Below are 25303 nucleotides of genomic sequence, written 5' to 3'. Positions count from 1 at the left end.
GTAATTAAATAAATGTTTTGTGGGAAACATCTAGAAATACACTTGGATAGCAAAATAATCCTTCAATTTCTAGGTGCAACGTTGTAAAGAGAAATTAATCTTTAAAGTAAATGACACTGTTATTTTTTTAGAAGTCACCTATTGGCTATTACCATTAACTGTTCGTTCATGAAAAATAAGTGCAAGGAATAAATTAGTACCATGAAAGCTCATTCATAGCGAGAAGCCGAAAACTTTTCCGCCGTAGATAAAAGGGGCAAAATAATTTCACTTTTGGAGTTTTGGTGTTACGTTTGAATTATGGTTCACACTGTTCCACTTATTTTTTTTTCATGGCCTTGCGCTCCAAAACAAATAAGCATATCATTTTAAGGAAAGATCTACACTATCATAATTAAGAGATACATACATACAACCCTGGAATTTATTATGTAACTATTGACAAACGAATCACAAAAATGAATACTACACTCATCTAATTGCAAGAGAAAAGGAAAGAAATACCCTCATCATAAGAATAGATAACGCACATTCAATCGTACGCTAGCTACATGCCTACATCCATCCATTTTAAATCTCTAGTACTCTAATCTAAAATCCAGTGATTATTTTCATCTTTATTTTCCTCTAATAAGATGATTCATGATCTATTATTTCTTGAGTGGGAATTTGTTTTAGCCATATTTTTTGTGAAGCTAACTTCTGTTTAGATTGGCTTACTAATGTGTCTCTTGTTTGAACCAATTATCCTCCTTTAATTTCTCTTACTCTTTGTGATGTAATGGGAGTTATGCATCTTAGGAGTTGCTGTTTTAGTTTTCTGATGTATCACAAAAAGAAAATCCCGGTACGAATCTTTTAGATAATAATAAAGTGCACTATTAAAAAAATCAACGGTTTAAAATTGCGATAAAATCAAACATATATATAATAAATACTTTATTAAGCTATGTACCTCAATAAACCTTAAGTCTTTAACCAGTGTGATTGGTTCGTGCCCTCCCGATCCAATTTTGTTTTGTTTGGATTTAAAAAATAAATATAAGAAAATAAAAAATGAAAATAAACATTTTATTATTTAAGTCTCTTTCTCTTTATAAATTAGAATAACTATCTTGAACAGTAATTTTGGTAGTTGTTATTCTTTAACGATAGAATTTGGTTGAAAAATACTAAAATACCAGTAGAGGATAAAAGCAAAATGTTTACCTTTTTTATTTGGTTGGAAAAGAAGAGTGAAAAAAATATGTTAGATAATTGTTATTCCTTTTAGGATTGTTACATAAATAATTAATTCTTTTTTCTTATAGTAAAATACTCCTCGTCCTATTATAATATTGTTAATTCATGTTATTCTATGTTTCGTTCACCCATAATGAATATTTATTTTTATATAATTAAAATTTATAAATAAATATTTTAAAACATGTAAATTATTTTATAATTAAAATTCATGATAAATAATATTTTAAATATATAAATTATATTTCATTTTTATAATGAACGATTCAAATACTTATATAATATTATTTTTAAATTGAAATGGATAGGTGATTGTGAAAAATAAAAGATAAAAAAAAAGAGATTAGTTTGAATATCTTAAATTTATTACTCATTAATGAATCAAAATCTAAAATTTATTTCATATAAAGATATATCTTTTAAATATTAAAAATTTTATTTAATATTTTTAAGTCTTAAAATTTCAATAAACATTTAAGGACAATGTTTGCCTCGCAGATTTTATGAAAAGGAATATGAGAACTAAGAAAAGTATTTATTAAAAAAAATGAATGAACAAAATAAAGATTTCGGAAAAATGTAAAAATATAAATATGCAAAAGAATAAAATTCAATAGTAATTTACAATTATATGTCAGGAATTTGAAGCATTTGTATCTTAAATGGTTGGGCTTGGGCAGTAGGTACAACATTAGGTGTAGATGATAGCGTGAAAACGACGCATCAAAAGAATCTTAATCAGTTCTCAACACGTGTCACTATGACTCATAGATGACAACATTCTATGATGTCAGCCTAGTCTATGATTTTCTAGAAGCTCATTACTAATCAAGGTATTAATTAAAAATGAATTTATATCATCTCAAATCATTAAAAAAGGAACAATTTGTTTATATGATGAATATTTTTTTCCGGAAAATATTATGAATAATTATTTTACATTTTAAAAATAATTTTAAACTTATATATTGTTTATTTTATATCTATATGTTTCATAAAATATAATTAAAAATCATAATTAATGTAATTATTTTATACTTACATGGATGGATAAATAAATAAAAAAGCAAATAAATAGATAGAAAGGAAATAAAATAGTATAAAATAATCATAATATGGCTCATTATTATTTATGTTGGACTCGTTAATTTCAATTGTGTCTTTTTTTTCCTCTTACATTCTCATGTGATCTTTTTTAACATTAAAAGATCTTGATCAAATTTGATCAAAAAATAAATCTGATGATCAAATGCTTATTTTTTAGATAATTTTTTAGATTAGGTAAAAAATGATAAAAACTAAAATAGATAAAATGACACTAACATCCCAAATAAAAAAATACATACAAATAAGAGTATTTTTTTATTATCTTTTATCTATTTAACTTTGTGAAGAATATGCATGTGTTTTTCCCTTGTTTTCTTTTATTATTCTCATTATTTTTTTGTTTTTTTTAAAATCACCTTTATTAAGATATTTGATTTTTCGGTGAGACTCAATATATTCTTACAAGTATTTTTTGTTGTTGATGGTATTGATATCAAACAATTCAGTCAAAAAGTTGTGACCAATTTTTTGTTAAAGATTGTGAATATACATCAGATAAGTATTCATCTTTCTAACACAATTTATTACATATCAAATAATTAATTAAAATTCAAATATTAAATCATTTAATTAAAAAATATAAATCATTATCACTTATATCAATCATTATTAGCATATTTTTATAAGCTTTAGTTATTTGAATCGATTATGAAATTAATCATTAATGAAGGGTTTAATCACATTGGCATACCTAGGACGTGAGTTAATGGAGACTAATTATACAAATTAAAATCAAGGATTAAAATATATAAATATAAATATAGTACAAAAATTATAAGGAAAAAATTTACTTTGTGAATTTTTAAAATTGAGAGGACCAGTGGAGACCTTATGGTAGGTCAATCAATAAACTTAATTACACTTAAAATTCTTTGTGTCATCTCAACTAAATTGATTAAAAATTTATGATAGATCATTTACTATAATTAAGTGTGTTAATTATCAACTGAATTACACTTATTAAGTTATTCACTAAAAAGGACATTATCTAACTATTTCATTTTTTTCTGAAAATAAATTAGGAAAAAAAGTAATTTGTATATATGTAACCAGCTCGATAATTCCTTTTAGGTTTACTAACGTCAATCTAAGGATTGGGTTTTTCTTTTAGTGAATCTAAGGATTGGTTGCCTAGGTTAAAAAAATAATAAAAGTAAAAAAGTATTAATAAAAATAGTATTTGTTATAAAAATAATGCTAAAATTAATACAACAGTAATATTTTTTATTTAAAAATATTATACTATAAAAATTTAATATATTACTCCATCTGTTTTATTATCCATGTAATTTAAAAGATAATTCATATTAAAAAAAAGTAATCAATGCCCTCATTTTTATTAAAAATATTTTTAACTTAATAATATCACATTACCACGTGCACTATTAATATGATCTTGAATTTTTAAATTCACACAAAAAATCTTTTAAAAAAATACAGAGAATAACGATTAATCTTAGTAAATAGGAACAAGTATTTATAAAAGGAACTTTTCTACTGTATAAGTAGGGTATGAGCTGAGAAAATATTAAATGCTTTAAATTATTTTACAAGAGTAAATAACTTCTAATTATATATCCATGTCCCTCTCGCATAAAATTGACAAGTTAAATTGATATTGCGAGAAATGACTAACCTTTTAGGTGAAGTTTTTTTGCGGGTGGGCTAAGATGACAGATGGATCTGGACTTAGCTTATAAGGAGCACGGAAGAACAAACAGACACCTTTATATTTACAAGCTCCATCCAAGGACATTACCAACAAGTCAACAACTACAAAAGACTTTAGAATCTGTCGTGTTATATCAGATGACATTGCTTTTGTTATGCCGCGGGATATACAAGAATTGTATATACAAACAGGTAGATGTTTTGTGGAGAAAAAGACTACACAAATGAAATACTTGGTGTGGCATGCCACATGCTGCTGCATCTGGATTACAAGAAATTTAGTTCTTTTTAGGAACAAATTAAATGTTTTTCGGCTTTGGAAATGCTAACACATATTAAGATGATGTCGTGGCATTGGATGATGTTTAGATTTGGTGTCAAACCTTGCTTTTTCTTCTCTTCTTGGTGTATTAACCCAAGAGGATGATACTTTGAGAATCAGTTTTTTTTTTTTTTTTGGGATGTGTTAGGGAGTGCATTAGGTTACTGTCCTGTTTTTTGTAACGTTGTTTTCTTGTACTCCTTGTACAGAATAGTCAGTTCATGATTATATATAATATATTTATGCCTTTAAAAAAAATTTGACCAAAGTAATGGATTAAATCAATTAATTAAGCTAGTGAATTAAACCTATTTTACCATCCCTTTCAATTCCGTGCAAAAAAAAAAAAAAAGAAAACCAGTGAAAGATATTAGTGCCAAACAAAATTCTCACCTTTTTTTTTTAAGAATTTACTCTATAGTTCAACACCGCATATTTATAGTTTTGGTGAATTTCTGTGTAATTCACACCGAAGATATTCAATTTACTACACAATTTATAATGGTCAAAATCATAAGTTCAAAGTAATACTAGACAATATACAGTACTAATTTCTCACCCTCCTCCCCCTTCAATTTAGAAACACTGTCATTGATGGAACTGAAAAGGCACAATAATTTCACAAGTTGAAGTTCAAAATACCGTAGAATTGACTAAATCTAAAAGCCTTAAAATTAAGCAAAAACCATATTAACTAACCACGAATTTAAAAATTAAGTTGCTCAATGACAATAAAGTTAGAGAGAGACATGGCTTAAGGCATAAGGCTTAAGGTTTCTGAGTATAGAATACTAGAATAACAGCTATCTAGTGATGGTCACACGAAGAGAACCATTTGTCAAAGTGAGAGGATAAGGTCAATACCCTTATTACAGCTTTTGCTGTGAGAAGCACTAGGGTCTGATGAAACCTGGGTTTCCAAACTCTACCTTCTTCCTTGGCAGTGATAATCTTACCCCTCTTGCTCTTGCTCTTCCTTGGAATTGATATATTAGTGCCTCTCCATCACGAGGAAATAAAAATCCACTTAGATTAGTTCACTTTCACCCAAGTCAATATATTTTACCAAAATCGAGAGGTAGCAACTGTACTTTCATTAATTACATTTTATAATTGAAGAAAACTTATAGGTGTAGTATTTTTTGTTATTTTTTTTACTAGTATTACTTAACTAAAATTATAGTTTTTGTAAAAAAAAAACTAAAATTGAAGTTTATTTTAATGATTGCCGGTAATTATTTCTAATGTTAATTTTAATTATTTAATTATCAAAGCAAATCTCTAATTTTAATTAAAATACCACTAATTAAAATATTATACTTAGATTTAATTTAATATATAATATTAGTCACTTTTGACTGCATTAAAGTGTAACCATATTTGAAATTTCAATTGTACTATTTATATTATCATTTTCTACATTTTTATAGTCATAAAATATCACATCATTAATCATAAAAAAATGAATTTTTAAATTCCTTTTATAGGGATGTAAATAAAGATGTAAAAATAAATAAAGTAAAATAATAATTATTCTTTAATGTTATATCATTGTGATGTAAGGGGAAAAAGTAAAAGGAAATAAGTAAAGTAAAAAGAAGTAAAAGAAAAAAACAAGGGAGTTTGAATAAAAACTTAAGAACATTAAGTTTAAAGAATTTGCACACAATTTAATTAATTTACAATAATTAACATAAAAATCATTAAAATAGTTAATTTTGATTGATTAACAGGATAAAATTATTTTATTCTGTGAATCCATGATAATTATATGGAAAGTTTGTTTCACCAATAATTTTTTTAATTTTATAAATTGTATTCTTTGAAATAAAACATCATAATATTATTCCTAAGTATTTTATAAAATACGTACACTAAATTTGAGTATTTTCTTTATTGTTAATTTAGATAAATTTTTAAAACAAAGACAGAGTAATTTTGATTCAGAGTTTTAATCTCTATTATGTAAAAAAAAAGTTTTAATCTCTATTGTGCGGAAGAATTTGCTGTTTTGATTAAAAATGATTGGTTACATTGTATATCTTGATTATTTTCTCTTTTTTTTTTACGATTATTATTTACCTCTTGAATAAACTATAATATATTAGTTAATTTTCCAAAATCATTCAGAGAATTAAAATCTCTATGAAGTTCGAAAAGACCATTTGAAAGGCATAATTTATTCCCAGATTCCTGATTAACTCTCAGGAATTAACACCATACATCAATTTTCACTTTGAAAAACATAGATGTCAAATCAATCATGAGATGCCACTTCAGTAAAAGCACTGAAAAAGACAAAAAAAATCTTTTACTCGATTACCTTAGTTTTTTTTAATCAGCATTTCGGATTTTTTTAATTTTTATTTTTTATTTTCAGTCATTTTTCTTTTTCTTTATCTTTATATTAAATTTTAATATCTTTTCTCAAATATATTTTAAATTATTAAAATAAATCTTACACCACAGTTTAAATTATTCGGTATAAATTTTAAATATAAATTATATATTTAAAGTAATTATATATTATATATTTTAAGTCTATTCTAAAATAATTAAATATCACATTGGTAAAAAAAATCATTTTCAAATAAGTGTTATGCTAATTTTTTAATGTAATATTAATTATTTTTTTACTATTATTCCTAATAAGTTTCAGTTTAATTTTTTATTATAATATTAATACAAATATTAATTTTATAAAATTGTTATTCTTTTTTATATATTTATTAATTTTTTATCTATGTAAAATAATAATATACATGACATTTATGATAGTTATTATCAAAATTAATAATTTTTTATATATAATAATTTATAATTGAATAAAAATATAAATATTTTTTATATTATCATTGTATATATTGTTTACTCTTTTTTCACACAAATGTATTGTTTACTCTTAATATATCATTTATAAAATTTTAAATTATCTAAAATTGAACATGTGTTTCTTTATCGAAGTAATACTAATTAAGGTGGTTAAAAAATATTTTTTTTTATCGAAACAATACTTCATAATCCACTTATTGAATTGATAAAATTTATCATTTAAAAATGTTATAAAAATGATACAAATTTGACTTAATATCAGTACATCGTTTGTGAATTTAACCCGAAGGACCCCATTACGCATCGGGCCACGCTCTATGTTTCATTGAGGCCCAATAAGTCTTCTGTAATCGTAATTGGAAAGCGGTCCTTTTTTTTTCGCTAAAAAAATTATTTCTTTTTGTTTTGCGTCACGTTTCTTTTTTGTTTTTCTCCCTGCAAAATTCAGTCAGAAGAGGTTAGGGATGAGGAGTAATTTTGTTAACACGATTTTTTTTTTCACTTTTTTCTGTTATATAAAAGCTAAGAGATTAAGACATATATGGCTTGGCCTAAAATAGATATGGTACACAACCCTTGATCCTTAAACCGAAGAGGCAAATACGGTATAAAAGACCAAATAATGAGAACATAATTGACTTATAAAACTTGAAGGGTGCAGTTAGAAAATATAATTTTGATTACATACTAGCTATAACTGTAAATATCACACGTAATGATGTAATTAAAATTTTAAATACCACATGTAATTAGATGCCAATTTTTTTTCTTGAATATTTAGATAAAATCAATCAATTTAATTTAACTCATTTTTTATCTTGTTATTTGGCGTATAAGTTAAAGAGTATTAAATTTAAATGCTTAAATACTTTAGTTACTTAAAAATAAATATTAAGTAATTTTTTTGTCTTAAATATAATAATTTTTTTAATAAAAATAACAATATATTTCTTTTATCTGTACACTTGTTGGATTAGATGAAAAAAGTGTTTCTGTTTTTTTTTTTCTATGGTTCAAGTAAAAATAATTAAAATTTTATTTGATAGGATTTTAAAGACCATGTTATAAATTTTTATGTTAAAATATGCTATAAAGTATTCGTTTCAAAGTAGTCAACAATTATACCTTTTTTTTTTATTGATTGCGTTATAATTATTAGTACTCTTATACTTTATATATCTTAATATCATATATCTATTAATTTATATATAACTTATTTCTCATTACAAACGTGTTTTTGTCTTATATATAATTATTTTTTTTATAATAACATCATTAATTTCTATTAAATTTAAAAAATATAATTTGACATATTTAATATTTTTATTACTTTAAATTTAACTTTATCGTGCAATGCATATATACTAGTTTAACAAAATGGTGGTAGTGCTTTAAGAAAAATGAGGAAAGCTAACAGTTATTGTGCATTTATTGAACATGTATTTTTAGCTCTCCTTTTTTTTGTTTGAAGAAATTGCTTTTTCTCCACTTTCAATTCTCTTGAAGCATCATAATGGATAAATAAAGTGCTATATGTTTGTCATATTTAGGTGTTCATTTTCATAAGAAATGAAGTTGTAGTACATCATTCAGATTTTAGATATAAACTTGTAGTGGGTTGATGAGAGATACCCTTTTGAGTGGCTAGATTCCTTATGGTACCTTTATCTTTAACTTTGCACAGCTTCCCATGCCCAAATTCGTGCGACATCAATCTATAAATAATGTAGCAATAGGAACTAGAAACCCTTACTTTCCCCACCCCCCCTTCTGAAGCCGCTCTAAAAAAAACCAAGTGTTATTATACCTATATCGTCACCAACCCACAAGTCATCATGTACCTCCAAGTTGTTCTTATTAATTTTTTTTCCCATATAGTCTTTTTGGAATATGGTTACGTATTAAGTGGTGTTGGCCTAAATGCTTTACAAATTACGATTACATGTGATTACTGAGGAGGCTGCATGGTACTAAAGAAGGTATAGTTATTAAACTCAGTTTGGATTGATCGAACATTCAATCTCACCAAATCACCCGTTGAATTGACTTTGCATATGATTTGGTGTGATTCAGTCCAATTTGGCATGACCTGATCTCAAACCGATGACTTGATGATTTGATTAACTTGGTGGATTATGTAATTTTTAGTTTTTTTTACAACAATACTCATGTTAGAAAAATAAATTTATACCTTACACTTATATTATTTATAAATTTGATTATATTTTTTTTATCACGGATAATCACATATTAAAATTTGAGATGATAATTTAATTATCATTTTCAATTTTTTCTTGATTAATTTATTTATATATTAGTTTATGTTTATCATTGTACAACAATAATATATATTTTAAATTTTAACTTAAGGTTATTTATATATATCGAATTGTAAAAAAATATGTTACATACTAAAAATTTCGAACAAATCTAAAAGAAAATACCCAACCAAATCAATAACCAGCCAGATATTATTTGGAAGAAGGTATCAAAAGCCAAAAGCAAATCTGAAATTGGATTCTCCAACACCTTGTTGACTAGAAATGGTGTATAGAATATCATAGATAATAGAATGACCAATCTTCGAAGTGCAGCAACATAATTACAAGACAAGACTAGAAGAAGGATCAAGTGGAGCAGAAATAAGAGGTAGAGGATGATGGGAATTAATGGGCATAAAAGCTGAAAAGATTGTATAAGCATTTGAGAAAGGGCATATATTTATTAGCAATTAAAATATATAGTGTCCTTGAATCCCAATTTAGCAAGTGCATGTTAGTAATTTTCTTTTCATTCCCAATGTTTCATGTCTTGCAATCTATGGAAACAATAATAACCATTGAAAGACATGGAGAATTAGGTGTGTTTGGTGGGTGGCAATTAGACTTAGCCCCGTGCCCTGACTGATACTTTTTCTCAGCGAATGCAAGAATACCTTCCTTCAAATGCATAGACACTGATCCGACCCATGATTAGAGTGGCTACCGCGCGTGCAAATTTGGGAAAAAGGCAATTTGTCACTCCCTCCCTCCACTTCAAGTGAAGGTCATCATCATCACAAGGTCTAAAAACTACAAATTCAATGCTTATGAGCTTATGGTTCCAATCAATTTTACATCACACGTAATCAAATCTTTCAATTTAAAAAATTTGATCATTTTGATATATGAAAACTGATGTGAGACATGATAATTTGGAGCCATGCATCTAATACTTTCTCCATTTCAAGATGACTCATATTTTAGTATTAAAAAAAATTGTATTTATTGATGTTTTGAACTTTTAACAAGACATTAAAAAATTATTTTAAATTTACTTTAAATAAATTACATCAATTTAATAATTTTTTAGTACTGGGCCTATCAATTTTTTTAACCATTATCATTAATCCCCTAATAGTTAGAAGTAATTAATTTATAGAGAGTAAAAATTATTTTAATATATAATTTATTTATTATTATTCTTAATTTGTGTTAAAGTACCTTAATGGTTTTTGCCAACCCGTATCCTGGTTAAGAAATTAAAAAGTTTTTTTTTTAAATTTGAAAATCACAGAAAATGTAAAAAAATATATATATCAATACAATTTTATTTATCACAATAAAAAATTCCTCATTTAATTTCTTAATCGGCATGCTAAAAGCACTATTTATCTATCTTAATTCTTAAATGCCAGTCATTTTAAAATGTAAGAAGTAATTTCTTAGTTGCAAATCCTCTTGTAATCACTCATGCTAACTGATAATTACGTAATCATCATTCCCTTATCGTTTTTACTTTCCAGATTCCCCATATCGTTACAATGTTTTTGTTTGTTTATACTCTCATCAGTCATCACCTTAATCTTCTTTTAGAACACAGATGCCAAGACAGTTTTGGAATCTTCTACTTTGCGGTTTAAGTAGGATATTGGGTTAAGTTGAACCAAATTATCATATTCTAATTGGAGGAAAAAGTTTCTGTAACGATTATTTTAAGCTGTAATTCTATAAAAAGAAACAAAAAATTCATCAAGTATCAAACTTGATTTGCTAAAGCAGCGAGCGCGCGGTACCATATTTGCATTGGTGGATCCACTTATTGGGGTGCATGTGGTGCAATTTCCCCTCACAAATTATTATTTTTTAACTTAAATATATTAAATAAATATTTTTTTACCATAAAAAGTAGATCTTATTCTCACAAGATATTTTTTTAATACGATGAATATAAATAGTTACAAAAGATAAAAGAGAAAATAAATTAATACTAATTGTATTTACTTTATCTTTTTAAATTTTATTGTTTTTAATTTTTTATTATCATTTTTAATAAAGTTTATATATTTTTTTTATTTGATAAAATATTAAACTATTTTTTGCCTCTACTAAAAAAAATTGTATCCCCCGCTGCATATTTGTATGGAGTATCTAAATCAATTCAGAAGCTAATTTCTTGTATTATTGTATACTTTATTACAAAACTTTTTCTCATCAACATACCATTCTAATTTATAACAGTGAATCATGTGAGAAAAATGACTATAAGCAATTATTTATGGCTGAGGACATACAGTTCATTTTGTAACAGTGAATCATATGAGATAAATATGGCTAAAGTATTAACTAATAACTGTAGCATCATTTTCACAAAACATATAGAGGAAATCTCACAAACCAACCAAGCCGAGTGCAAGAAATTAATTTAATCATAAGCTGTGATTACGAGAATGCATTGTCTGCATAACTATAATAATTTGGCACTCAAATAAAGGATAACCAAACTGTTTGGCCTCTGATGATATCTATCTATGCTTACACATTTTTATCCAAATTCTGAGATGTCGACAACGACGACAAGTGACTTTATTTAAATGCTTTTTCTTCTTTTCCTCTTTGATCCATGAATTTCACGGTTATACAACTAGTGGTGATAATTTATTCATACCAAAGTCTAGACGCAATAATTGACGACCTCGCTCATGCGGGAAAACGTTCGAATCACCTTCGAAGGAATATATGCATTTTTCTTGTAATTGCTAAAGGTCCATGCGTTCAATGGAGATCTAAAGTATATCTATTTTTCCATTCTACGGAAATGTTTACTTTAATTGAGTTTTTTTTTTTAAAATAAAAGGAATAAAATGAAAATTTATAATACCCTTTCAATAATCTTTATTCATTTTTAAATATTTACGATTCTCTAAATTTAAAAATAAAAATATTACCAAATTACTTATAAAAAATATTTACACTATAATTTGTACAATTTGTTTTTTTTTTAAAGTATGCTCCTATAATAGTTAAGTATTCAATAACATTCTTATAAATATTTAATTTAAATATCATTATTATTCAATCACATATTATTATATATGATAAACCAATAAAAATTGATCCAATTGATAAAAAACAAACTCATTCACCATAAAATATGAGGTTTGATTTTTGTTGCTAATGTGATCATTTGCCGGTATCTTCTTAAGTACTCATTATATTTTGCTTCCATTCTTAATCCTAGTGAGCTTCCCTAATCCAACTCATTTCTAAACTTTCATATAGCAAGAAAAAGAAAAATATTATTATGTATTATAATTTTCTTTATAATAATTATATATCTCAATTAAAAGCCATACTTAACATGATTTATAAGTGATTAGTGGTGTAAAAAGTTTCCTGACCGTGCATATATGAATTAAACTCAATACTTATAAAACTTTTAAAATAAATCTCTAGATAGTTTCACCAAACTTTCAATTGAAACTATACAAATTATAAATTATAAAAAATTATAATTAAATGCCTAAAAGTTTTAATGGCAATATAGAATGGCCATGCAGATAATTTATAAACATATATTAGACAGTTATCAATTAGTACGAACTTATTATAAAAAAATAGAAGTAAAGCACATGTAGTGTAATAATTTAACCAAATTTAATCCTAGCCTCTATTCTTTGCCAAACTCCTTGGATCCTAAACCTACCCTATATATGCGCGCGTTTAAAATTTATAAAAGCATGCTGCAAAATTTATAGAACCATGAACCATGATGATAACAACAGTATTGGATCTAATTAGATATGAAGTAGTCACAAATTCATCCAGCCAAACTTCCATATTATATTTCAAACCTGACATCACTATGGGAGATATATAGTTAACAATTGGGGAGGAGCATCTAAAACACAACTCCTCAGCAATCACTAGTCACAACATATGTGGTCATATACAGTATACTCCTTAATTACTTCACTTGTAATTATACATGTACATACACACAATTTTGCTTTAAATATGGAGAATTTAATTAATTAGTGGGTCAGCAATGATCTATGTCATTGCCTGAAATGGACTGAGGAAGGCCTTCCAACAAGCAAAATACTGGGGGAATGGTTAGTGTCTCAGAGTTTCCATAGGCACTCCAGCAGAAAGGATCAAGCACTATGTCTCCTTGATCAGGAAGAAGCTCAATATCTGAGAGGGTCAAGTTGGTGCATGGCACAGAATCACTGCAAGCAAAACGCATTGGTGGATGCCTTATGTCATATGTTCCCTTTATGTTTGCGTAAACTATGTCCGTTACAAAGACTGCAGAGGTCTTGTTGGAGCAATCCTTACTGAGGCAGTAAAACTGGTCAACTATAATAGGGTTCCTTACACTTTCCATGTGAATGTTACTGAATGTCACACCTGATACTGATCCTGCTCCACCTTGCCATGTCTTGATTCTAACCCCATTATCTGACACTTTTATAACCGAATCCCTCACCGTAATGTTTGAAACACAGGCTCTAGAGTTGTGATTTCCCAGACTACCAATGCTAAATTAAATTAATAACATAAGGTTAGTTAATAAGAGAAAAAAAATTATGCACCGATAATGTAATTATTCAATCACAACATATTATGTATGATAAATTTAGTAACTTTTAAAATAATTATTTTAAAATAATTTAAATGATAATTTATGTATATAAATTAAATAAATAAACTATGTGTAAACTCTTGAAAATAAATAATAAGTTAATTACCTAATTCCATGACCAGGTCCACATGTGATGTTCTTTATATCAACATCATGGCAACCGGCTCCAATGGACACGCAGTCATCACCTGTATAAGGATAATTCATTAAATTAAACGTAATATTGTTGATGACTTTTGATGCAATAGATAAAGAAAATTAAGTAGGGGGATTATTTCGTGGCCAACCATTAGAAATGACTGAATTGTATATTCTCACGTCATTGGTATTTTCTATGTGTATTCCATCAGTGTTGGGGCTTAGTGCTGGAGCTGTTATGTAAATTGATTCCACGTGGACACTTTCGCAGCCATCAAATCTGAAATGAAACTGGGGGCTGTTCTTAATTCTGAGTCCTTGTACAGTCAAGTTGGAACTCATGAAAAACCTTATGGCCTGAAACATGCAGAGTTACATTACATATGAACAATTATTTCCAATCACAACTCACAATGCAACATGCATTTGTGTTTGGAAAACTTACAACTGGGCTGTCACAAGGTCCTGGAGATGTTGTTCCATTAGGTCCCTGTGGCATTTATTAATGTAAGTATCAGCTGTTGTTTGAAGCCTCAAAGTTGAAATTATGATTTTGTTCTTAAAATTTTTAAATCATCAATAGTATACCTTATGAGGCTTACAAGGAAGGTCCCACCATTTTGCTCCTCTCCCATCTATTAAACCACTTCCTTCAAGTGACATCCCATTGATTCTAAAAAAGACAAGCCATTGACGCTTACTATTGTTCTTTGGCCAAGATTCAGGTCCATCAGGTGGCATAAGAGTGCCATCAACCTTTTCCACGAGTGCCAGCAAAATCAATTAGTGAATTTTCCCCTTAACCATATGTAAGAAAGAAAATAGCCACTAATTATATAAAAAAAAAAACTTTTAGACTGTCATTCAATTAGAAACCATCAAACTTTCTACAAAAGTTATTTTAAAATCATACCTACCATGATTTTTGATAACTTAACAATATAAAAACCTTTTAGCATGTGAGTGCATAAAAATTAAACTGGAGGTAAGAAGAACCAAAATGTTGCAATTTGCAAAGTACATTATTACCTTTAGTACTAAGCCACCTTTACAAGGACCTGTGAAAATAGTAGATTGAATAACGAAGGAGAAACCTTGGGGAACAAGGATAACTTTGACCGGCGATTCACTTTGGCAAGCAGTGTCCCATGCCATTTTGAATGACTCTGTATCATCAGTTATTCCATCTCCAATGGCCCCAAATGTTCGTACATCGAATAAGCTATTAGATGCATTGTGGTAGTTCTCGTTATCAGAGGGGCTAGGACTAGTAGCTTCATCAGAAGCATTAGAAGGTGCAGGAGCAGGAGCAGGAGATGGTGAAATTTCAGGTGCATTATGATAATATGTGTGCTTGTGTTTTTTGTGGTAATGGTGCCTAGCTTGGGTGGGAAGAAATAAAGCAAGAAAATATAAGGACAATGCTAGTGTCAAAATATGACAATGCCTCATTCTGAGTATTTTCTTGTATTGGAGTTAAAAAGAAGAATTAAAAAAGGTTAAGATGCTAAAACTTTGAAAACTTGAGTGAGACTCAATTGGCTTTGTGGCTATCAACAACTAGATGAAAGGAATGAAGACCGGAATATTGGACTAATTGGGCACCCTGAGTTTTGGGAAATTGAAAGAAACCAGTGGTCTATAACTTGTACAAGAGTGACCACTAGGAGCACTGGAGCACAAGTTGCAACAAGTATAACTTAGAGTTAGACCCTTGGAGTACATGCAGGATCAGAAAGCGTGAGTTACTATATATAATAACAAGCCATAGTGGACAATATGGTAAGTTTCATCTGGACATTACAAATTTTTTAATGGTTTTGGAAGTGGAAACCGACAAACACTACATAGGCATTGGTCTTCTTTTAGAGATTGTGGAGTCTGCATATGACAATGCTGAAAAGAGCAAAAAGGAATAACTAGAAGTCAGGCTGGGTACTCGATAAACCTCCCATGTTCTTCCCATTACTTTTCTGTCCCATAACTAGGAGGGATTTCTTATGGATAATATTTCTTAAGGGGAAAACATTATATTGAATAAAAATGTAGCTTTTATTATATTAATAATAGTACAAATAATTTTTAATACTTTGAATAACTAAAACAGTAAAACTTTATAATTACTTAATGTTTCAAGACACTCTTTTAACAAAATTTTGATTACTAAAAGGAAACACACAAATTTAGCTTAGTAGTGTACATTAGTTGGATGGAATAAGTGGAAGAGATCTTCTTGTGTTAAAAAATGATGTTTTTTAAATGATATTTTTTTGTGTATATTAAGTTTATACAATTCTTAATATACATATACATTAAAGTTGGAAATAAGCTTTTAAGACCGACTAATTATGAAGAATGCTATAAATTCAAATATTTAATGACCCTTGAAGATCAAATTCCCAATGAATATTTTGTGAAGTGACTTAAAGGCGTAGCATAATCCCTTTATACCTCGAATGCATACCACGAATATGAATATCAGATACAGACACAGTTAGGGAGCGATGTGCTTTGTCTAGTACATACCATATTTATGTTTCTGGGCTCCCATTTTGATGCCCCAAAATCATGTCTATCGTAAATCAGTCACAACTAATTTGTATAAATAATACATCCACACGGTGACTGAGTCTGAGTACGTCCTACATATATTTACCTTACAAATATATATTGACAATGATGAACGAGCTAGGTAAGTAAAATTAATTTTAAATTGATGAATATAATTGAAATGTATGGTTAAATTAATTTAAGCCACATAGTGATCCTACCTATAGTAGTGTAAATCATTTTTTAGTTTATAATAGATTTATTCATTTTAATATATTCACACATTTACACATTTTATTTAACTAATTAAATTAGACTTCTTGATTAATTATCCATTTAAATATGATTTTTTTTTATAAAAAAAATTATGCTCTCATAAAAAGATAGTGTAAACCACATTTATATTGAAAAGAGTACCTATTTTTTAACTTCATAATAACCAAGGCTATAATTCACCATGTTCTCATGCTAAAAAAGAATGGTCTTACATGATTTTTTTTAGAATGATCACACTGAAATTAAAATCTATGAACACATACTTAATTACTACCAACCCCCTTAGACCAACCTAGATGATTCAAGTAAGGCTTGTAATCATAAGACACAAATGGATTACCAACCAGTCCTTTAGTCATAACAGTGAAGAATTTAAATTTTCTAAAACAAATCAAGATAAAACAAGTATTAAAATTAATAGTTGATATTCTTCTTTTTTTTTACCAAATATATTCTAATATATAGTTGATATTCTAATATACAGTATTAATTATTAATTATCTGTTATGTATGGTATTACTTCATGTTTTAAAGTGAATTGTTCATTTAAAGAAGCCGCATTTCTAAAAGCAATAGCAAGTTTTATGCGGCTGAACTTAATTTCGGTTTAAAAAGTAGATATAGTTAATTAATTAAGCTTCTTGGCCCGCAAATTAATTAAAATATAGGTTTGTCTATATATCTGCAACCGTCCATCCACTCTGAAGTTGAGAATTCATGCCTCTTGCTTTGCTTCCACTCACAACATTTGTTCTATCTTAATTTCTCTTTCACCGCCCAAACTCAATACCACTATTTCTGGTCACGGTTGCTCGGTTTCTTCCATCACTGAGATACAGATAATGATGGCGGTTTAATTAGTATTCTGTATTTTTGTCTCACTTGGTTTCAGTTGGCGCCTCAAAACTCTAAGCTTTTTCCCTTGGTTTTGTTTTCTTTAATTAACCAGCATATATAGTTGCTGCATGCTTGTAACAGTTATTATTTTATTTTTTGTTTTCTTCTCTCTAGACAGTGAATACTGATGAATAATATTGCGTTCTCGTAAGGTAACGCGTTCAGTAAAATTCCAGCTTAAAGCCATAGCTATATGTCTAGTAATATTAAAAGCTACATTTAACATGCAAAAATTTGCTGCTTAAAACTGAATCCAGTGTTTAAATAAAATGATTTTACCTATTATAACCCAAAAAGAAAAAAAAAGTAGAGCTTAATTAAAGTTAAGTGGCTGACTTTTGCAGCTATTGGCCTGCCCAAGTTGACATTGTTAATTCGAGTAATGTATTTTAAAAACTCAAATGATGGATCACGTTAGTGCTGGTTCTGATACACCCATATACAATCTAGACTATCAGCATACGTACATATACCCACTAATCCTATATATATATATATATATACTGTTAGGTGTCTTTTAGCTGGTTGTTTTTTTAATTAATTTTAATCGTGTTCTATCATTTCGTAATTTTTAGGTTTAGGTTCGTATTATTTTTTTTATATTTATCAATTGAAAAATTCAATAATTTTGATATTTTTTGGTTGCAAGAAACGAAAGGCATTGGCTTGGTGCTGCAAGGTGCTAATTGGTTTAGCGCCTTGCCACTTAAACGTCTCTTGCACCAATTGTCAGAATCCTAAAATTTTTATAATTTTATGACAGTATGTAAAAGAGTTTTGTGGTTGCGAAATAGAGGAAGGTGGGCTATTTTGAAGACTGCAAGTAGATAGTCAGATAAATTAATGCTTTGTAATTTGATTATTCTTAATATTTTTGCATTCTAGAAAGAAAAAAAACTTCAAATAAATATTTATTATTATTTCTAATTTAAATTTTTATATTCTTTAACTAAATCAAACTAAAATCATCATTTTTGGGTTAGTATTAGAATTGAGATCTCTCAAACTTAATAAAATAATCATAGAGGTGTCAAAACGGACTAACTCATCCTAACTCACTTTTAACTTGCATTAAGTCATATAAGTTGGCTTGCTCAAGAAAATTAGTTGAGAAACATAACCATCATGTTTAGAAATGAGTTGACAAGTTGATCCATCATAGTTCACCTTAAAAAAATATTTCAATACTTTTAACTTTTATAATTTAATTTCATTCAAAGAATGTATGATTTACTAAATATTGATATCATTTCATTAATGACAATTCTTTTGTGCTAAAATTAGTTTATAAAAAATCTAAAAATACAAAATTTAAAATAATGGGTTAGCAAGTTAATTAGATGGATTAAAGACAAATTGGAATTGATCTACCTATCAAATCAACCCACGGTGTCCTTAACCAATTGAACTATGAGTTAGGTAAGTTGATGGGTTGAGTAACCTAACCTACCCATTCATTTTTGGAGAATTAGACGGGTTTACCAGATAGATTTAATTACTTTGTACTCATACTTAAAAATGGCTTATAAATATATGCTCTCATGTGTGATTAAAATATGATTAATCTATATATAGTTTGTATATTAATTCTTATATAAAATAAATTGTGACCTTTCTTTTTACTAGAGTGAGATGATCTTTTATGTATTATCCTTCCGCAGAATTGTTTAAAAAAAAAAAAAAAAACGTCAAATCGTTTATCTATCTTCACATAACAAATTAAGCTTTTTGGATTGTTGGATCATGACAAGGTATAAATTGAATTTCAGTTCAAGTGGACATGTACACTATATATGCATGAAGTCCAAAAGACTTAAGCTTTTTGGATTGTTGGATCATAACATGGTATAAGCTTTTTATAGTACATGGAGATATGTTCACTATCAATACTAAAAGCCCAAAAGACTCTTGGGAGATAGTTTTGTGACTTAAGTCACTAAGTACTATATGAGTATAGCAAAAAAAAAAAAAAAAGATGAAGCTTCTGTATTTACTTAACATAGCATACTACATAATAATTTTCTGAAGAGTTGATATCCACGTCAACTTCACTCTGTAAGCATTGACTAGGTAGTAACATTTTCTCCTTTATAGGGCTCCACCCATCCACAATATTTGATAAAATCTCCCAAGAGGACACTGCTCCTTAATCCACTCTATAAAGGAGTTGAATCCATCTACTAATACTATCAATTTAAGCACCAATTATTGCTACTTAGGTTTATAAGGAACGTCTAATAGAAAAGACTAACCCTTCAAGTGAGGAAGTTTCGGGATCAAAGTATTGCATATTCGCATTACACTTGACTCTAACATAACATGTAGGCTCCTTTATAAACTCTTAAAAAAAGGTTGCTTTGTAACAAAAAATGGATTTATTACCTTAACAAGATAATTTTGCTATTGGAGAGGATTGTATTCAATGTCCCAATAGATACCAAGTCATTTTGATGAGTGGTCCTGAGATAAAAATTGCCTGCATGTCACATAATTTACACTAAATTATCCATTTCATATTCTATATATTTACCAGACATTAATTTAAATCATTTAAAAATCTTTTAGAGGACATGTTGAATGCCATTCGAAGGAGTAAATTTCGTCCAAGTAAATTTTCAGTTGCCCAAATTGATTATTTCGATTTGTTCGGTCAAACTTTGCGTGTATAAGCATGCTTAGAATAAAACGTTCATTGAAGCCACTTTTCGCTCCTTCAAGCATTGTTGTTTGGAAGATAGGCAGAGATCATACTTTAACGTACAACGATTTATTCGGTCAAATTATGCTGCCCCTTATTTTGCGTGTTTTAAATAGTTACACGCTTAATCGTTCAGACAATTGCTCTTTTATAGATAATCTGGATCTATACTATCAACATCTAGACAAAGTAAATTTACAACGAATATTTATCGATGTAGCTTTTCTTAAAAAGTTATAAGTCTGAAATATAACTTAGGTTTTCAAAGTAAACCAAAATTGAGATGGTATAAACCAACTAAGTTATGAGCATGTATTCACACCTTAGGAGGTAGTAACCCTAATCTCCTTTCTCTCACCAGCCCCCACCATAACATTGAATAAGGGAACATGAACAACAATTCCTTGAAAGCAAGATAATCATCCAAAGTAAAATTTCTCATAATTAAGGGGAGGCAGGGATATACAAACAAGCTTTAAAACATCCCCTCCCGGATCACATCGTACTAGTGTTCTAGTATACTACATGAGTATACAATGGTTCTTCTAATTAATAGTATTAATACTTAATACAATCTGTTAAAACTTTGAAGATGAGGAAACCAATTATATCAACTTGAAGCTTCTTCTCAAACGGCTTTCTTCAGGCAGCAAGAAATATAAGAAATTGGAAGGAGGATTTTTCTTTCTTTGGGTGAGGGGGACAAATTAACAGAACTAGGTGGAAGGAACCAACTATTAACAACCTGAAACAGACTACATACACTTCTACAGGCAGAGTAGATAATATTTACACGAGGCTACACTATGACGCAAACAAGGCACACTGCTTTCTTGCATGAGATGGAATCAGTTTCACCAGCATGCCTGGAGGCACTCCTTTAAGCTCTGTGTCAGAACACCGGCAACATCAGCATCACACAAGCAATTAAATAAAAGGATACACAAATGCAATATTTGTCAGAGAATTAGTTCTTACCATTGGCTCTGAAGTTAAAGAGTGGGGGAAGGTAACGCCCATTTGGTAGGCGGGTATTTGGATCACGCAGTTCATCAAAGAATGGATGAACCAAGGCCTCCAGCTGCATAGCACAAGGAACAAACAATATAGCTTAATATAATTTTCAATGGGAAATAATTATAAAAATATTAGTTATAAAAATTCAGTCAGGAAAGAGAAGAAGAAATTTCCAGGCCTTGCCCCAATATTGCATTTGCATTAGATGCATATGAAGGCATGTTAAGAAAAACTAGAAGATTTTTTTATGGGCAGATGTATTGATAAAATCACATGCCTTTTGTAACAATACAAACTATGAAAGTACAACTACAAAGTCCAATACATATAATAGAAAGATTATACCAGAACAGCAGCCATAAAATAATCATGAACATGACAGTTTAATGTACTCAACCGGATTTAAAGTGTCTTTAAAAGCTTCCATAAATCATAATACAACTATATACTCACAGCTGTGCATCGAAGATTTGGAGAGTATTGCAGTAGCCTTGAGACGAGATCCACAGCCTCAGGAGGTAAGCGCTTGTGAAAGATCTGAAGATGAAGGTTCATATATATATGAATATCATAATGAAATAACATGTAAATAGACATGCAAAAATAACATTATAATACCTTGTGCCATGGGTGAGCTTTAATTTGTGGAAATTTGGACTCGGTATAATTAGGATTCATGCACTTGATTTCTTCCCTTGTTGGGGTACCTAAAACCTGAATGTGAATCACAGACCTCTTCAGAAGTATGAAAAGATAACAAGGGAACTATTATGAATATCTACAAACAAGCTAGTTAAGAGAAAATGCAATCACAACAAATTAAAGTGCAGATCATTCAAAGCAAGGACCAGCATGCAAAGACACAAAAAAGCCGTTAACAGAATGCCTGGATTGTATAGAGCACATATTAATCTTTAGAACTTATCTTACCTTGATAATTTCAACAAGCTGATCTACTCCACTCTCACCAGGGAATAGAGGCTAACAACGATAGAAATTCATTATTAGTTCCTGCACAGATGTGAATTCTAAATATAGCAGAATCAAACATACTTAAAAGCAAGATACCTGGCCAAGCATTAGTTCACCAAGTACACAACCAGCTGACCAAATATCAATGGCCGTGGTGTACTCAGTTGCACCAAATATAAGTTCAGGTGCTCTATAGTACCTAGAGCAGATGTAAGATATGTTTGGTTCCCCTTTGACCTGTCAAATAAGTGCAAAATTTATTCATGATAACAATCAGAATTCAGATAGAAAGTGAAAAACAGACAACAGAAATTCCAGGTTGAGAATGAACATACCAAGACTTTTGCACTCCCAAAGTCACAAATCTTTAGCTGGTGAGTGTGAGGATTGACCTGTCATCAGAAAACATACAGAAGAAATTCTTATGAACTACTCCATCATATATGAATGTAAATTAGTTTTACAAAAGGAGAAAATACATACAGAAGCAAACTAGAAGTGTGTTTGGATAACACACAAAATCAATTATACCCCACAAAATCATTATGATATCATGAAAAATAGAATAAGTAAAGGCAACTATTTGTTGCTTTAGCTTCACCATGAAAAGTAAATTGGTTTCTCTCACTGTGAAGCTATTCCAATCACACTATAGTTCTACCTCATACGCTGATTGAAGATGCAAACTATAGATCAATACAGAATGCTAAAGAAACTAAAGGAACAAGCTTTCATGTGAACGTACCAGTAAATTTTGAGGTTTTATGTCCCTGTGAGACACTCCAATACAGTTGTGAATATAAGCTAGAGCTCTACATATCTAAAAAATAAGAAATAGAAGAAATGAGAACCAACAAAGTGATATAGACAATTGCCTTAATAGTAAAACTTACAAGAAAGAAGAAAATAAATTTTAATATAGTACCTGGTAAAAATAGAGTTTCACATATATCAAAGGCATTCTTTGATTCATTTTGTTGTAATGTCTGATAACTCGGTGGACAGTCTCAGGAACATACTCAAGTACCAAATTAAGATAAAGCTCGTCTTTTTCAGTTGTTGAAAAGAAACAATGCTTCAAAGTTACAACATTGGGATGGTCCAGAAGACGCATGGTTTGCAGTTCCCGGTTCTTGTATCTCTTGTCTTGAAGAACCTTCTTTATAGCCACAGTTTCCCCTGTCTCCAAGCACTTTGCCTACACAATAAAGACAGGATAAAATCAACATCAATATTCTGCAAAGCATCACTATTATACAATTAAAAGATGCACACTAAATATAAGGGACTAACCTGGAAAACTACACCAAATGATCCATTTCCAACAACTCGCTCAGCCATATAGCTTATTGTCTGCAATCATGAAAATGTTGCATCACAATAAGCATGCATAAGTAACCATGCAAATGCAAACAGACAAATTGATTGTTCAAGTAACAAATTTAAGATATCACAAACAGACCTGCTTTGGCTGGCCATTTTTACCACCAATGGTAGTAACAATTATATGTCCTGTTTCAGTCCCATTTCCATCTACCACAGTTGCTTCCATTTCCTGCATTTAGTTTAACAAGTTACAACATAAGTACACAACATATTTACCAGGAAGTTGCTCAAATGATTGATGGCGTGATGCGAAGTGAAAGGCAAACAGACCAAGATAAAATAGACATTTTATCTTTACCCTTTCATCCCTAATTTTCATGCCATTCATCTCATCAGGCAACCTTTCAACAGCAACCGAATTTGCATTCACATCTCTTACTCCAGAAGCAGGTGCTACACCCGCCGATGCCATCACCTCAGGCAAAGATCAGGAAGATTTGGTCGCGGCTTCGATTCAACTAAAATAACAGGTCACACAGACCGTTGTCTAGAGGGAAACAGATCTCTAAAGAGCAAACTCGATATTCAACAGCAACTTGGTATCAAAATCTGCACGTAGAATCAAGGATTCACCCCCAAAGATGAAAACTTGTTAGTTCATTACCATGAAGCCAGATTAACAAACTACCATACCATTCATCACTTGTCAGAAACTGCAAATCAATAAAATAAAAAGCACAAATAATTGTTTTTGTTTTCTCTCGTTTAAGTAGAGGAATTGCCCAAGCTAAATAGTAAATACAAATACAATGTGTTTTCTTTTCTTTTTTTCTTTTCTGACTTCAGTACCAAAACAACAAAGTACGGTACCTAATCAATTTCTAGCGTGTGGTGTGTTGGAACCGGCGTGAAAGTAGAACAGCAATGCAATGCAGAGGTAGTTGTCGGAGAAATATGAGGGAAACAAAAACAACTTGGAATCCAATGATAATATGCAAGGCTTAGAATTTCTCGGCGTAGAAATTTTTTGTGCAATGAGTACAACCTAATTACTAATTGAGCAGCCAAAAGAACCAGAGGATTTAGATGCCATGTGCAGATCAAACATGAGCTGAATTAGGTCATAGAAAGAAAAACATGGAGCAATTATGGAAATAATCGTAAAAAGAAGAGGAAATAATAAGAGAAACTCACGGATCCTGATTCAGTGAGAACTGTGGGAAGAGAACAACGGATCTAGGACGTGGATTCGGAGAGAAAGGAATAAGAGAGAGAGAGAGAGAACGAAGAGAGAGGAAGAAGAAAAGAAAATAATCGACAAATGCAAATCATTGACGATGCCTTTGTTT

General features: G+C 29.2%; 2 protein-coding genes across 5 annotated transcripts; both read right to left on the bottom strand.

Annotated features, from left to right (window-relative positions):
• Nucleotides 1-13251: 13251 nt before the first annotated feature.
• On the bottom strand, nt 13252-15943 carry LOC100776338 (polygalacturonase At1g48100). Its single transcript, XM_003536809.5, has 6 exons — nt 15248-15943; nt 14807-14974; nt 14664-14708; nt 14368-14575; nt 14187-14268; nt 13252-13976 (listed from the first exon to the last, which is right to left on the bottom strand). Exons 1-6 carry the CDS (start codon nt 15668-15670, stop codon nt 13475-13477), a joined length of 1428 nt encoding a protein of 475 aa, XP_003536857.1. The 5' UTR covers nt 15671-15943; the 3' UTR covers nt 13252-13474.
• A 5038-nt stretch (nt 15944-20981) lies between these two features.
• LOC100817819 (glycogen synthase kinase-3 homolog MsK-3-like) lies at nt 20982-25303 on the bottom strand. 4 transcript variants are annotated; one of them, XM_006588434.4, is made up of 14 exons: nt 25149-25285; nt 24825-25006; nt 24313-24563; nt 24091-24183; nt 23922-23981; nt 23554-23826; nt 23374-23448; nt 22964-23020; nt 22725-22865; nt 22587-22637; nt 22275-22370; nt 22110-22193; nt 21618-21720; nt 21058-21526 (listed from the first exon to the last, which is right to left on the bottom strand). In XM_006588434.4, exons 3-14 carry the CDS (start codon nt 24424-24426, stop codon nt 21444-21446), a joined length of 1230 nt encoding a protein of 409 aa, XP_006588497.1. In that variant the 5' UTR covers nt 24427-24563; nt 24825-25006; nt 25149-25285; the 3' UTR covers nt 21058-21443. The 4 variants fall into 4 exon arrangements, with proteins under 4 accessions (NP_001242506.2, XP_006588497.1, XP_040861568.1 ...); XM_041005634.1 differs by having other exon boundaries at nt 24394-24563; NM_001255577.2 differs by lacking the exon at nt 24825-25006 and having other exon boundaries at nt 20982-21526; nt 25149-25273.

Source organism: Glycine max, chromosome 10 (genome assembly GCF_000004515.6).
Source record: "Glycine max cultivar Williams 82 chromosome 10, Glycine_max_v4.0, whole genome shotgun sequence".
Lineage (NCBI taxonomy): Eukaryota > Viridiplantae > Streptophyta > Magnoliopsida > Fabales > Fabaceae > Glycine > Glycine max.
This window is presented reverse-complemented; position numbering and strand designations above follow the sequence as displayed.